The 13,461-nt window shown below is 39.2% G+C and overlaps 1 protein-coding gene across 1 annotated transcript; it reads right to left on the minus strand.

Moving 5' to 3' along the window:
* Positions 1-1,188: 1,188 nt before the first annotated feature.
* On the minus strand, positions 1,189-12,704 carry mex3a (mex-3 RNA binding family member A). Its single transcript, XM_042773179.1, has 2 exons — positions 12,231-12,704; positions 1,189-9,519 (listed from the first exon to the last, which is right to left on the minus strand). The coding sequence occupies exons 1-2, from the start codon at positions 12,634-12,636 to the stop codon at positions 8,414-8,416; spliced, it is 1,512 nt and encodes a 503-aa protein (XP_042629113.1). The 5' UTR covers positions 12,637-12,704; the 3' UTR covers positions 1,189-8,413.
* Between the last annotated feature and the right edge of the window lie 757 nt (positions 12,705-13,461).

A 13,461-nucleotide genomic window follows, 5' to 3' on the forward strand; every position in this document is an offset into this window, starting at 1 on the left:
ATTCCCATCCCTACTCAGAATACAGATGCAGGTCAGATGTTTTTTGTTTTGTTGTTTTCTGCTTAATGACTTCATGATGTTAGAAATTTGCATGATTCATTTTGCTTTAGCTGGTTTCTGGGTGTTGTCTTTGACTAATAGCTTTTTTTCTGCTTGGAAAAAGAGCGGCAGGTGGGATGCAGTTTTCTAATAGGAGCTTCTATGATTGGGTACATTGACCATATTATATTGCAGGGCAGGGGTACTGATGGCTTGTGATGTACTGCTGAGGTTTTCTTACTGGAAGTGAATTCCTCGCTGGCCACTCTTGTTATCTGCTACATGTAACCCGAAGAGCAGTAGTTCTCTTGAGATCTCACTCACTGTCCTGGCTTTTCTGTCTTCTATGGCTTTTGGTGTGGTTTTATCTTTGCATATGTGTACGGTGGCGTTCAGATCCTCCGCGCCTCAGGACAGGACAACCGGGTCGTGTTTTTGGCTTTATTTTTATGGTAGTGTTGTCATTTGTTAAAAGACACGACGTGCTTCCCTGAATGCCTTGTCTGTAAGATTTATGCTAATGGCATCAATCTGCTATGCTGAATATCAGCCGTTTAGCTGGAGTCGTTGATAATTACTGCTTTGGGAAGATTCTGTCATCATGCCTGTTCTTTTCCCAGTGGGACTCCTGAACAAAGACTCTGAATACTGCAAATACATTTTGAGTTAACATGGATGTTTACCAGCTGTTGGGTTTTTTAAACTTGGGTGAATAGATTTTACGTAGACATTTGGAAACTTGTGTATTTTACAGGGTTCCCACATCTTTTAACCAGTGACTTCCACATGACCTTTCCAGTCGCTCTTGAATACCGGATAAGGGAAATTCATCGTATAGAGATTGCACTCACAAAGAGCAATTTCTAGTTGCTGAAATATTCATGAGCTTTTTGAAATGTTATTAATTTCCATGACTTTTCCAGGTGATCTTAAAATTCCCTGATACTTCCGTGACCGTGGGAACCTGTGAACGCTTCTGTTTTTAAACTTTTTTTTAGTTGATTTTTATCCTTTTTTATTATACTTTTTTTTTTTTTTTGGGGGGGGGGGTGTAATTTTACGGTGTATTTTAATTACATATATAAATAAAATCAGTTTTGTTTCAAATCATCAGGTGTGCGAGCAAAAGAATTCAAGGTAGCAGTGACAGATTATTCAGTTTGTTTTATTAGAAACATTTACAATACAATTTCTCGAAAATAACCAAAAAAATCCAAACTAGTATGGCATAGATACATTGATCAAATATCAAAAATGAAAGTCACAAAGAACATGTTCTAAGGAAAAAACCTGCAGTTTGCGTGCTCCGTGTGGACACGATACTGAATTATGAAATCAAAACGACTCGTGGATTATTGGCTAGCCTTGTCTATGATATGGCAAACCCCTCATTTATCAACAATAAATTGAACACTAGTACCAGAAGATGCTTGACCAAACTAATGCACTAAGACCACTATGAGAGCTGTATGAAACACTTCTACTGTGCTGGAAGCTACCAAATACAGACTGTCGGACCGGAGTAACTCATCCCAAGCGAGGTCATATCAGTGACCGTCCTAAACCCCCCACCCACACCCCATGTTCCTGTCTGACTGAAATTGAAACCACTACACAACTATCATTGCCACCACAGAGCCAAAACAAAGTCGAGATGCGTGTTCACCATGAAGTAAGTATTGAGTCTATGCTTCTGCGTGTAATCTTGTAAACAATAGTTCACTGCTTTGACATGTTTGAGACACTCTCGGTGATAATGAAACGTAGGAATCAACCCTTGAGAGTAGTTTGTACATAAGCCTCATTTACATGTGACAAAACAGGTTGATAGATGTTACATGCAAATAACGGTATTACTGTGAATGTGCTCGAAATCTGTATCCTGTTCACATACCTGCAAACAAACATGATAACGGTACATTTGATTTGCGAAAAAAAAAAAGTGTTTTTTTTGTGTGTTTTTTCATGCATATTTTTAAACTATTGGAAATCGGAACGGCGTTACATGTAATTGATTTTTCTTGTATTACTACTGTATGCATGTACTATGCACAATCATTTTTCTTTTTCACCCTGTTATACTTCAGCCTGTTATCACTTCATAACAATTGCATTTAAAAACAAAGCAATTTAATATAAAAAAAAAAATGAAGGGACCCTTTATTCACTCAGCTATGAGGTGTTAAAGGATGAGTACACAACACTTCTGAGCTCTTCTAATATGCAAAAACGCGGTATTGAGGCACAAAGTTGAAGTGACTAAAATACCCCCAAATGCTATAAAATATTTCTGCCGTTATCCCATTGTTAATGCACACATTACCTATCCGGCGTTTTAAAATATAAGCCTTTGAAACCCCACCCCACTCGTTTTATGCTGTCAGAAGTGTGGATTTTTCTAACTTTCATAAATAAAAATTCTATAGTTTTAATAATTTTAGTAGAAATCAACTTCATGCATTTTAGAAATATATTAACTTTTTAATTTATTAATTAAAAAACAAAACGTCTTGAAGTTACTTATAAATATGTTTGCTTCATTAAAGATATTCATAAATAACATCCAGATACTGACCTCTTCCTCTATGAAATAATAATGCATGTTAGCAAAATAGAATCTTACGAAACAGCTATAAGACATTTGAAGTTCCCTTTTAAGTTGCTTTGTATAAATGCTGTGAGGAAGAACCTAAACAGATATGGTGGTATTTCTCTAGCCATGAAATTCAACTTAAAGCTCACTTTTGATAAAGAAACAAAGGCAAAATTAGACATTGTTTGGGTGGCCATTTTTACATTCAAATACATTATTTGCCCTTTGTACTATACTGAAAGGCATTATAATTGCTTAAGTGCATCACGTATATGTTCTCTGGTGATTCTATAGAATGGACGCTGCAGTGGTTATAGATAAATACATGCAGCTTCGCTATCTGCTATGTAAGAACATATAAGGGTATATACTGTTCGCCTTATCGGACGCATAAAAAAACAAAACTAAAACTGCAAATGTATCCATTACGGGAATGCAAGGTACAGTTCAGCTTATAAGTTTGCAAACCCCTTGAAGAATTTTTAAATTGCATTTTATTTTATGTTTTAGTACATCCCTTATGCAGTTGTTTGAAACAAGGCAAGACACTACAGGCAAAATCATTGTTTTTAATGCATTTGGTCATTTTTGAGATTTTGTAACGGGTGGTTTCAGACTACTGGAAAGAAAACAGGCAAAATTGCAAATACACTTTTAAGTGGTTATTGTATTGCAGTTCATGTAGATTTCAGTCACAATAGATATTTTATACCTGATTTTATATACCCCCCACTAAAACATGAAAATTTGTTTTCTGATTTATGGATTGATAAAAAGACATACAATTTTCCCTCTTAAAAAACATTTATCTCTAATATGAAAGAAGAATTTTAAATGAGGCTTCACCCAGTGTTTAAATTTGTTCTGTAAATGTATGCAAATTTATTTATATTTAATAGGATAATGCCTCGTGCATATTTAAACCTAACATTTCAGAACACTTGAAATACAAAAATGTAATCAATCAACTGGAGAAATATGGTGATTTCTATTTAGTTTAATTTTTTTTTTTTACCCTATTCACCTGGAGTGTCTTGTGTTAATATTGTTCATATGCCCTTGTTTATTTACATGTGTTTCTTCCTCGAGCATCAATGACTGTTTGTATCATATGTGATAGTGCTGAAGCAGCCCACTGTTCTTGATAAACATCATCCAAGTTCTTTGGTTTCCCAGCATGCTCTGCACATTTGAGTTCTTCCCCACAGTGGCTATATACAGTGTTGATCTCCAGCTCTGACACTCGGGACAATCGAGGGACTCATGCAGCTTTTACAAAAGGCGGCAAACAATCACTGACGCTCAAGAAGAAAACAGTGTTACAAACTAAATGTATGCGAACTTCTGAACGGAATAAATTATTTGTGTAAATCATTTTGTATATGGCATCTTCAGGGCAGTACTAAAAATATAACTTTTTTTTTTTTTTAAATGCTAAGCACCTTCTAAACAGATTCTGCTTGGGGTTTGTAAACATGAGCACAACTGTATTTATCTGGTATTTGTGCATTAGATACTTTACGTTGGGTAAGAGAAATATGTTTGGAAAAATAAACTGGTGTCATTGTACAGCATTACATTAAACACCAGCTGTAGTCCTCACTAAAATTCTCTGTAGTACAAGTGGCTCTGTTATATTTTATCTACACAGGCTGTTCAAAGGTTAATAATGCTCTGTAAAATAATTTCCCAGCATGCACAACCAAAAAGGAAGCAAGAGAAACTGTTGAACTGCAACTATTTAACAACACCAGATAATTACTGAAAAAAAAAGAAGCAGAAACGGAAATGATTCACAGTGGTTCTTAATATTAAACTTCACGTTAGACAACACATTCTTGCTAAACCTGTTAGACTCTAAACCGGACCACTTTTCACTGTGAATCTGGAGTCGTATGTTGTGACCACTCCCCCTTCTCGATCAGAATGGTATTTTTGCACGGGCAGTTATTATTTTGGATTAGGCATAATAATAGTGCCCTCGTCATTCTGAAATTATAGCGGAACTTGCCAGTTTAAATTATTTGAATGCAGATGATTAGACCGTTCTGATATGCATTTGAAATATATTTTTATTTCTTCTGAGCTGCTCTTACATGCAGTGAATCCTGTTAAAAGGGTGTGTAAATATATTTTTGTATTGTCATAACCGTATGCATCAGTATAGGCAAAGCAAATGCTGTACAAAATAATCTATATTAATTAATTTCCCTATTGATTGTGATAACCCTAATTTTTGGCTATGTATTTTCTGAAGAGCTTTCAGATTTTGGGCATCAATAACATCACACTTTATTTAATTTTCTACTGGGATGACACCTTACGCAATATTACAAACTAGCAAGTAGGCTATTAGAGACTATTACAATATTTTCAGAATTGCTTATAAAGTGAAATATATTTAATGATATGCTTATGGTAGTCAGTCTTTATTATATATCTCCCTAAATGTCAATAAATATAGTCTTATTCCTATCAAATAAATAATACTTAAAAAAGTTTTGCTGTGATTGGCTGTATAAAGTCTTTAACAGTTAAAATGTCTCCCTTTCAAAGCCTGCATTGAATAATATCTCCCTCTGAATACTTACACAGCACCTTCTCCATTGATTCAGGCTACATTCTTTGAAGTACATCATCACTCTATTAGAAGTTATGACATTTGGTTAAGAAACATTTAGCATTTTCTAATTGGGAAAGTCGTTACTGCTTTTGTTTTGTTCTCAAAGGGGCTTTAATCGGGTACATACAATGTGCATGGCTTTAAACAATTCTTAGGGTTATCAACCATTCAGAAGCATTTTTGTAACAGTGCATTTTAGGATAAGGATTAACTTATTTTATTAAGTATTAAGACAGTTATTGCTGTTTCCTGCATACGCTGACCTAGTGACCTTAAAAGAGGCAGGAGAACAAAATGTGGTACATAGACAGACAACTGTTGTTCTGAATCAGATTCTAAAATTCAGGCTATTAAGGTTTGCATAATTGATTCTATTTTTTTTTTTAATGGTTTTGGTTTTCATATATATAAATGACCGAAATGCACAACATACATTCCTTCAATGGACGAGCTTCTGTCCCTGATCAGTGCTGGGGATTTGAAGAACCAGTAAGAAGGTAAGAAAACGCCATCGTATTGTCCCTTCATTCTAAAGTAAATTAAGATGCTATTTCTATTTAGAAATACCGCTACGTGACTAGTTCAAAATATGCTATCCGTGCAAATACAACCAACTAACCCAAAATATAACCTAAGTGCAATAAGAACGATAATATTTGCCATTTGAGTTCGCTGTTGAGAAATTCACATGCTTTTCGATTGCAAATGCTGTTTGCTTGCTTAAAAATAAGGTGCTTTTAAGAGCTTCAATTTAAGCCTTTTCAGTTTTATATCTCAAATCTGAGAGTTACTTAAAGGGACTTGAAATATATTTCATTTAGAAAAAGTATCTTATTACACTAATGCTTATAGAAACAAAAACAAAGGCAAAACAAGGCGCTAATGCGCGGTAATATATGAATTCAGATGAGGCAAACAAAAGTATATCTGCTGTAACAGTCAAAAGTTTTTCAGAACTAACATTTAAGATGCTAATGGCTCAAAGGTAAATCGTTATAGTAAGTTAAATACAATCACAGGCTTACCCTAGCATATCTTCTAACACCGCGCACGTGGCAATGGCGCGCAGAGGCTCGATGGGGGAAAAACTGACCCATTTCAAACTGAGAACATTTTCAGTGGCTCCGTTCTTTTGTAGTGGCCTTCTAGCAAGGGGGAAAAAAAGACAGTTTCCCAACCTCAGAATGCTCTAATCCCCTATCCCGAAATCCCCCAGCCTGCAATGAGACAGGCAGTGGGTGTGTAATTTGATTCAGCATGAGCGGCCACCAAATTGGGCGTTTCCCCCCCTTGCTTTCTTGTCAATTACAATTGTCTGATTTCATTGTGGAGTTCAAAGTTGTTCTCCGATTGGCTGCTCGTGACCGTGTGCTGGCAGGCCTGTCTCGAGGGGGTCACGGCAGGATGTCCCGCTCATGAAGGAAGACTCCATGGAAACTTCGACGGCCTGCCTCTCATGCACATTAAACAAGAAATCTCAGAATAAAATTGCTTTGGCTCTATCTAGTCACACTCTCTACTCAGAACGGCCAGCTTTTCTCTTTGAAATAAAATCTGCTCTTGTATTTTTATTTTTTTTTCACCCCATGGCAGGACAAAAGAGGCCCCTTTTCTCTCCAATGGGAATACCAGAACGAGAGCGGGCAAGCGATCAACAGGAGGGGCCCCAGCTGCACCTAGTTTAGACCCCTGCGCGGCGTCTCCGTCCTCATTCACGCCACTGTACGCCGCCCCTCCTTCCTACAGCAGTTGCTTTGCACCTGGACTCTGATGTATGGCTAATTATCAGCTCCTCCTAGGGCAGGCCATGTCGGGGCGCTCCGGGGATTGTACCACCACTGCGACAAAACAATATACTCACTGGGAGGAGCTCTGTAGTCATTACAGCGAATGAGCGGTTTGTAGATTTAGAGCACAGTCATCCCCGACCCTCAGAAAATTAAAAAAACTTAATCTAAAGTACGATATGCAACACCTGCCTCACTACAGACGGACAGTCAGAGGACGCTTTGCACCTCGGGAACGGGTGATTTACATTGTACTGTAACTCGGAGTCTTGCTTGCTTTTGTTTATTTGGTCTATTCAGGATCAGATTACAGACCCCCTCCCCTCAATCGCACCCTCTGCTTTTTTCGTACTTCATCTTATGCCTCATGCTTAGCCTTTTACTAAATAACAGTGAAAAAGAAAAATTCATAAACATACTGAGTGCAAAAAGGAAAATAAAAACGTTACTGAAAGAACCCAGCAAAGTCCTCTTGAAAACAGAACGCTGGATGAATTCCAAGGTTTTTTGAGCTGACCAATCAATTTGCTCAAATAGTATTTTTTTTTCTTTTTTTTCGTATTGTACCTAATAAGACCGTTTTAGATACATCACATAATAGGCTCACTGGTGCAGAAACAAAACAAAATGAATAAAGAGAAACTCCCTGTTTTACTCGTCAATTACCCGTTCGATTTGATTTGCAAAGCAGATACTAAATCGGTAATTGTGTCGTTTAGAATATGATCCAGATTTAAAGCCATCAGGTTGTACATATCAGCCCCTATTTCTATACCATCTATTTCATATAGACATCTAGAAATGTAATGTTTTTTCGACAATCACTTTACATCAGTTTTAAGATTCTAGTTTGCCTTAAAAAAAGAATACTCGCTCATTTGCAGATGCTGGGATGTAAAACTATACTCCAATCTTAGGAAATAAACGTGAAATGATATTTTTTATAAAATAATAAACCTCCCCAGCAAAGGAAAAGTGTAAAATGTTCACATTATTTCTTCTGTTACTGTCCAAACACAGCATGTGGAAAAAAACAGCACCAGTAAAAAATTAAATAAAATAAAGCAAAACAAACCAACATGCTAAGAACTACGTTCTTTCCATCCATAAAAAAAAAAACTTTTATAAAATATATATGTATATATGTGTACATATAAAAGAAAAATCTGAAAATACTTCTTCCTCTTTTTTTAGTAAACCAAGCAGTGTGTTCTAAAATATCTGCTTGTTTTGGTTTTGTGTTTTCTGAAAAATAAAAAAGTGAATACTGACCAAATAAAAAAAGATTAAAAGTGAACTGATTCTACAGAGTAAAAACGAACCATAAAATAACAAAAACAAAGCAAACCAAAAAATAACAAAAACGACTTTTTAAGAGAATATCCGGATGGCCTGTGTGACCAGGGTGTGGCAGACAGGACACTCCGGATGGTTTAGCTCACAAATTCGGATGGCGCACTCCATGCAGAAGAGGTTATGACCACACGGGACCAGAGCGGCGGTCACTTTGCTCTCAAAACAGGTCATGCACTCCCGAGCCACGGCAGGCGGAGAATCCGGCACAGGGAGACGCCCGGTGAATGCGGCGGTGACGGCGGTGGGCTCGCTGTGGGCGCGGCGTGCCTGGGCGTGAGGAGACCCGACAGCGTTGGAGTTTCCGGTGCCGCATGGTTCAGGCAGTCCCGGCGACAGTCTGGTCAGAGGAAGAGGCAGGCCTCCAAAGCTTTTGGAGCGCTGCTGGGCATAGTAAGCCACCTGTTTGGGATAGTCGGGATCGCCCCAGCTTTGAGTGCCCTCAGATCCGAAGTAGGAGCATGGCTTGTCCCCACTGCCATGGTTGGTAAAGTCACCTTTACTGTAAATCCCACTTCCTCCTCCTCCACTACTTCCGACCATGGCGTCTGAGAAATTCTGGCGGTAGCTGCTGGCAAGCGGTTTGCGCGGGGCCCCCTGTAGCCCCCACACCTGCTGCAGGCGGCTCTCCAGACCCCCGTTGCCGCTGTCAGGTCCCAAGCAGTCGTTCTCATTGTTGTGGTCATGCAGGCCACCCGTGCGGAAGGCGATGTGCGCCTCGATTTCTTCCTTTGCCCGTTCTGCATTCCCAGGGGAGCCGGTGATCTCAAAGACAGGGTCACGGTCACGGCTTGGAGTCACGATGTAAGTGCACGTTTGCTGCTGGATGCGTTTTATAGTCGAGCCTTTCGGTCCGACCACCAAACCCACGACGCGGTAGGGCACCCGCACCTGTATGGTGGTCTGGCCAGGTAGCGGCGCAGGAGGTGATCCACTGAAAGAGACGCCCAACTTGTTCCTGGAGGCCCGCAGCATGGAGAAGTGCTCCGCAGCTGAGATGATTTCACGTCTGGCCAGGGCCACATCCTCTTTGCGGCCAGTGATGAGGAAGACTGGTTCTTCGCCTCGGACGGGGGTCTTGATGTAGGTGTTTGTCTTTGCACGCAAAGCTTTGATTTTGCAACCTGTTGAGTGGAGAAGGAGTATTATAATAGTAGTATAACTAATATCTGTAAAATAATACTTATTTTGCTTGTTTGTCTCCAGGTCAAAAGGTCACCCATGCTCAGAATCTGCAGCAGAACAACTCATTCGCAAAGTTCTTTATGTGTTGAGAGTAATTTAAACATTTTGGATAATTTGATTGTGTTTTCAGTTCTCAGTAAATGTACAGTACTGTTTATTCTGTTCAATTCAAACACAATTTATTATGTTTAAATTAATCATGTTTCATAATTTTACCATGATTACATATACAAAATTCTGCAGATTCATGGCAAAAGTCAGCAGATTCAGACTGGGCCTGCCCATGCCTTTTTTTTCTATTGTAACCTATTTCTATTGTAACCAAAATATACTAAATATCATTTTTGATTATAAAAATGACATTGTTTTGCAATTTTAGTAGAAAATATATTAAAATAAAAAAAAACATTGGCTGGCATTTATTTTTTTTGTACAAAATATACTTTTGATGATAAAGTGAGAATTATCTTGCAGTTTGTTGTATTTGATTACACCCACTTGACCTTATTCATAAACAGAATAAATGTGTTAATCTTTCTTTCTGTGTCATTTCTTTTGATAAAACTATTGATTGAACAATGCACAATGGAATTTCTTCTGCTCGTGTTTAATGAATGAGGCCCAAAGTGAATTTGGAAATGACTGTTCGCTCTTCTCTGCTGTGGTAAAAATACAAAAATCGATTGAAACAATTACTTTTTTTTTTTTTTACCTTACACTGTATGCATTAAACTACTATTTTGCTGTTTCATTCATAATATAGAAAAAATGTGTCTGCTTTTAATTATTTAGCATAATAAATCCCATTAAAATTTTCCATTCTATGTTGATGTATCCTATTAAAAAAATCTAATCTGTAAATACAATAGTGCTTAAAAATCACTCTTGTCTGAATGGAGCCTCCTCTGCAACAGTGCCATGTGTTAACTGACAGTTACAGATACTATGATATTCAGCACCGAAGCCCAAAAAATGTTTCAGATGTAAATTTCCCAACTATTCTGCAGATGGAGTTGACTCAAGGACAAAGCAAGCATGCAAAATCCCCCATAAAGTTATTGTTGAGATATGAATTCATGACAAGGTGTGGTGTTCCACAGCATCTGCCTCGTGTTCAGCACCAGAGTATTTATTAGCACCTCAGTGGTGTCTTATCAAGAGTGGGGTGGCTTTCTCCGCCCAGGGGCCTGTTCAGTGGATAGATCTCTGCACACTGGTTTCATGCCTCATTGTGTATGGCAGAAGCTAAAAAAATAACCTGGATGGACTGTCTAGCACTGACAGCGGGGAGCACAGATTCCCTCCCACCACTGAATCGTACCTCTCTCTGCAGGAGCACATCTCCTAACAGGCATGGCAGCCACTGCAGGTGAACAAAGCACTGGAACCATACAGCTCAAAATTCCAACTAATGGCGATAACAAGGATACATAAGTGTGCTGCTTTTTTCTTTTCTTCACATCACTCTTGCTTGTTACTATGAGGCCAAATGCATCTATCTATTCATAGAAAAATGCAATTAAATTAACCTAATGAAGGCCAAACGAATGTCACAGGATGTGGCAGTACTATCAGTGACTAATGAGGTAAAGACCCCATTTCGAATCCTCTTAATCAGCAATTTCCAATCCACACGCTCCCTGCATCCCAAGTTAGACAAAACACGCAGGCCACTTTACAACTCAACAAAGTCACCATATGCAGGGAACCCACTTGCTGGGACATTTATTAGTGCATAATTCATCTGGGTGAGATATTATGCTCCTAACGAATGGACAGTAGAGGCTTCCTGGCCCCCTGCTTTGAGTGCAGGGCTGTTGTACTGGTAGACGGGGCGTGACTCTGATACAGTCTTTATAGTCTGTCTCTCCAGGACCAAATGCAACATGGCTTTCCAGGATACTGGAAATGTATCACGAAGTGACTTATTAATGGCAATGAGACAACAGGCTCAGCAAAGTGATCCAACAACACGCAATTGCCTCCTCAACTTACTCCAAATATCATCACACATTCAAAATGCAACTTTTCCGCTAAGTCACGTTTATATAGCTCTGCCCTCAAAGCACACGAGGACTTTTACTTCTTTGTCTGACCACGCTGTAAGAATTTCAGCACTTTTAGACGCTCACGACACATTCGGACATCAGTGATGGACTAAAGTTACCCGACAAGTCCTCTTTGTCTGAGGTAGCCCGACAAAACAACGTGGTTCTGCATATGAAAGCCCCCAGGAACTACAGAGGCGCGCGAAGGAGCGAATGACACAATGTATCCAGTCAACAAAGACCGTTGACTGTTACAATGTATCCAGCGAGCGCACACGCGTTCCATTTTCTGTTTTTTAAAAACCAGAATTACGCGCGCTCAGACGACAAAGGGAAAGCAGCATGCTGACATTGAAGGCGTGGATGTGGAATAACGCCTTTGTTCTCGTACCCGCTGATAACTTTGCTTAAAGCTAAGAGGAAATGCCCATGTATATGCCATCTACGCGCCGAAACAGAGTGCTGAATTGTGGCTAAAACAGACACGTTAAAAGCATCACCACTCCCTTTTTCTTTGTTAAGACAGCTCCACACTTAGTTTGAGCCGTGCACCCTGGAGAACGAGTTGGAAAGCATGTGAAAGTGCGCATCGTTGTATTTACCTTGCCTCCCCACTATTTCGGCCACATGTTCGGAGCTTGGCACGGGGACGCACTCCGTTATGTTGCAGCCCCGTCCTTTGGTTTCGGTGGGCGAGCTGTCGTACAGGGCGCACAACTTGTTCTTTCCTTGTAACATCCCAGATTCGGCTTGGATGTGATTGTGGTGGTTATTGTTACTCCTGTCTTGAACTCCACCACCACCTCCACCCGCAGGAGCCCCGTCCTCGCCCTCTCCAAGACCCAGCAGCGACAGTTGGCCCAGCGCAACTCTAAGGGCACGGGAATCGTCCTCCTCCTCTTCGGGCGGAACCAGGAGGCCCTCGCTGCCGAAGCCGGAGCCGGCCAAATCCCCGCCGTAGCCCCCATTTTTCTCCATGATCCCTGCTAGAACCAGCAAGCTAGGCATGGCTAACAAAAGAGTGTGAGACAAAGACACTGGTAAGAGACTGGAAGAACAGCACCCTCGCCGCCACCCCGCCCCCTCCTGGTCCTAGTCCCCCCTTTGCGCTAGTCCCTCCCACAGACCTGCCCCCTCTCCGGTTCTGAAACGCACAAGGCGAACGGGACACAAGGATGTCTGCGCCGAGAGGGGCCAGGCGAAGCGATGCTCCACCCCGTCTGGTTCACTCAGTCCCCGCCTATGGCAAGCCGTTGCTGCATCTATTCCCTAGAATCAATCTATTTTTTTTATGTCACTAGTATGCAGACTGTGCAGAATGTTTTTTTTTTTTTTTTTTTTTTTTTTTTACAAAAAGTTACTGTTTAATTATGTTAAAAAGCATAAACAGAATGTTAATTAAATTAATAACATTTTATATACTTATTGTATATAATTTATAAAAATATTACATTTAAAATGTTTAAAATATTTATAAATTACACACACACACACACACACATATATATATATACATTTACAAAAAATACTGATTCATTTCTTAAGTAATGATAAAATTCAATTGTAGTTGAATATTTAAATTTTTAAATATTCAGTTATTTATACATGCTCTGATGCACAACTTGGACACATTATCAGTGTTGATTATTGGCGTCATTGGGTGTTTCAGTTCTTTCAGCAGACACCCTCTTCCAGGCGACCCAACCGAGGTTGATCAACAACTTCAAAAAGCGTATTTATAAGTGTATTTTAATATTATTTTATTACTTTTACTAAGTTATTATTAGTAGTAATGCGTATCCAGGTATCACAAAAAATATTTATTTATTAATA

This window comes from Cyprinus carpio, chromosome A16 (genome assembly GCF_018340385.1).
Source record: "Cyprinus carpio isolate SPL01 chromosome A16, ASM1834038v1, whole genome shotgun sequence".
Lineage (NCBI taxonomy): Eukaryota > Metazoa > Chordata > Actinopteri > Cypriniformes > Cyprinidae > Cyprinus > Cyprinus carpio.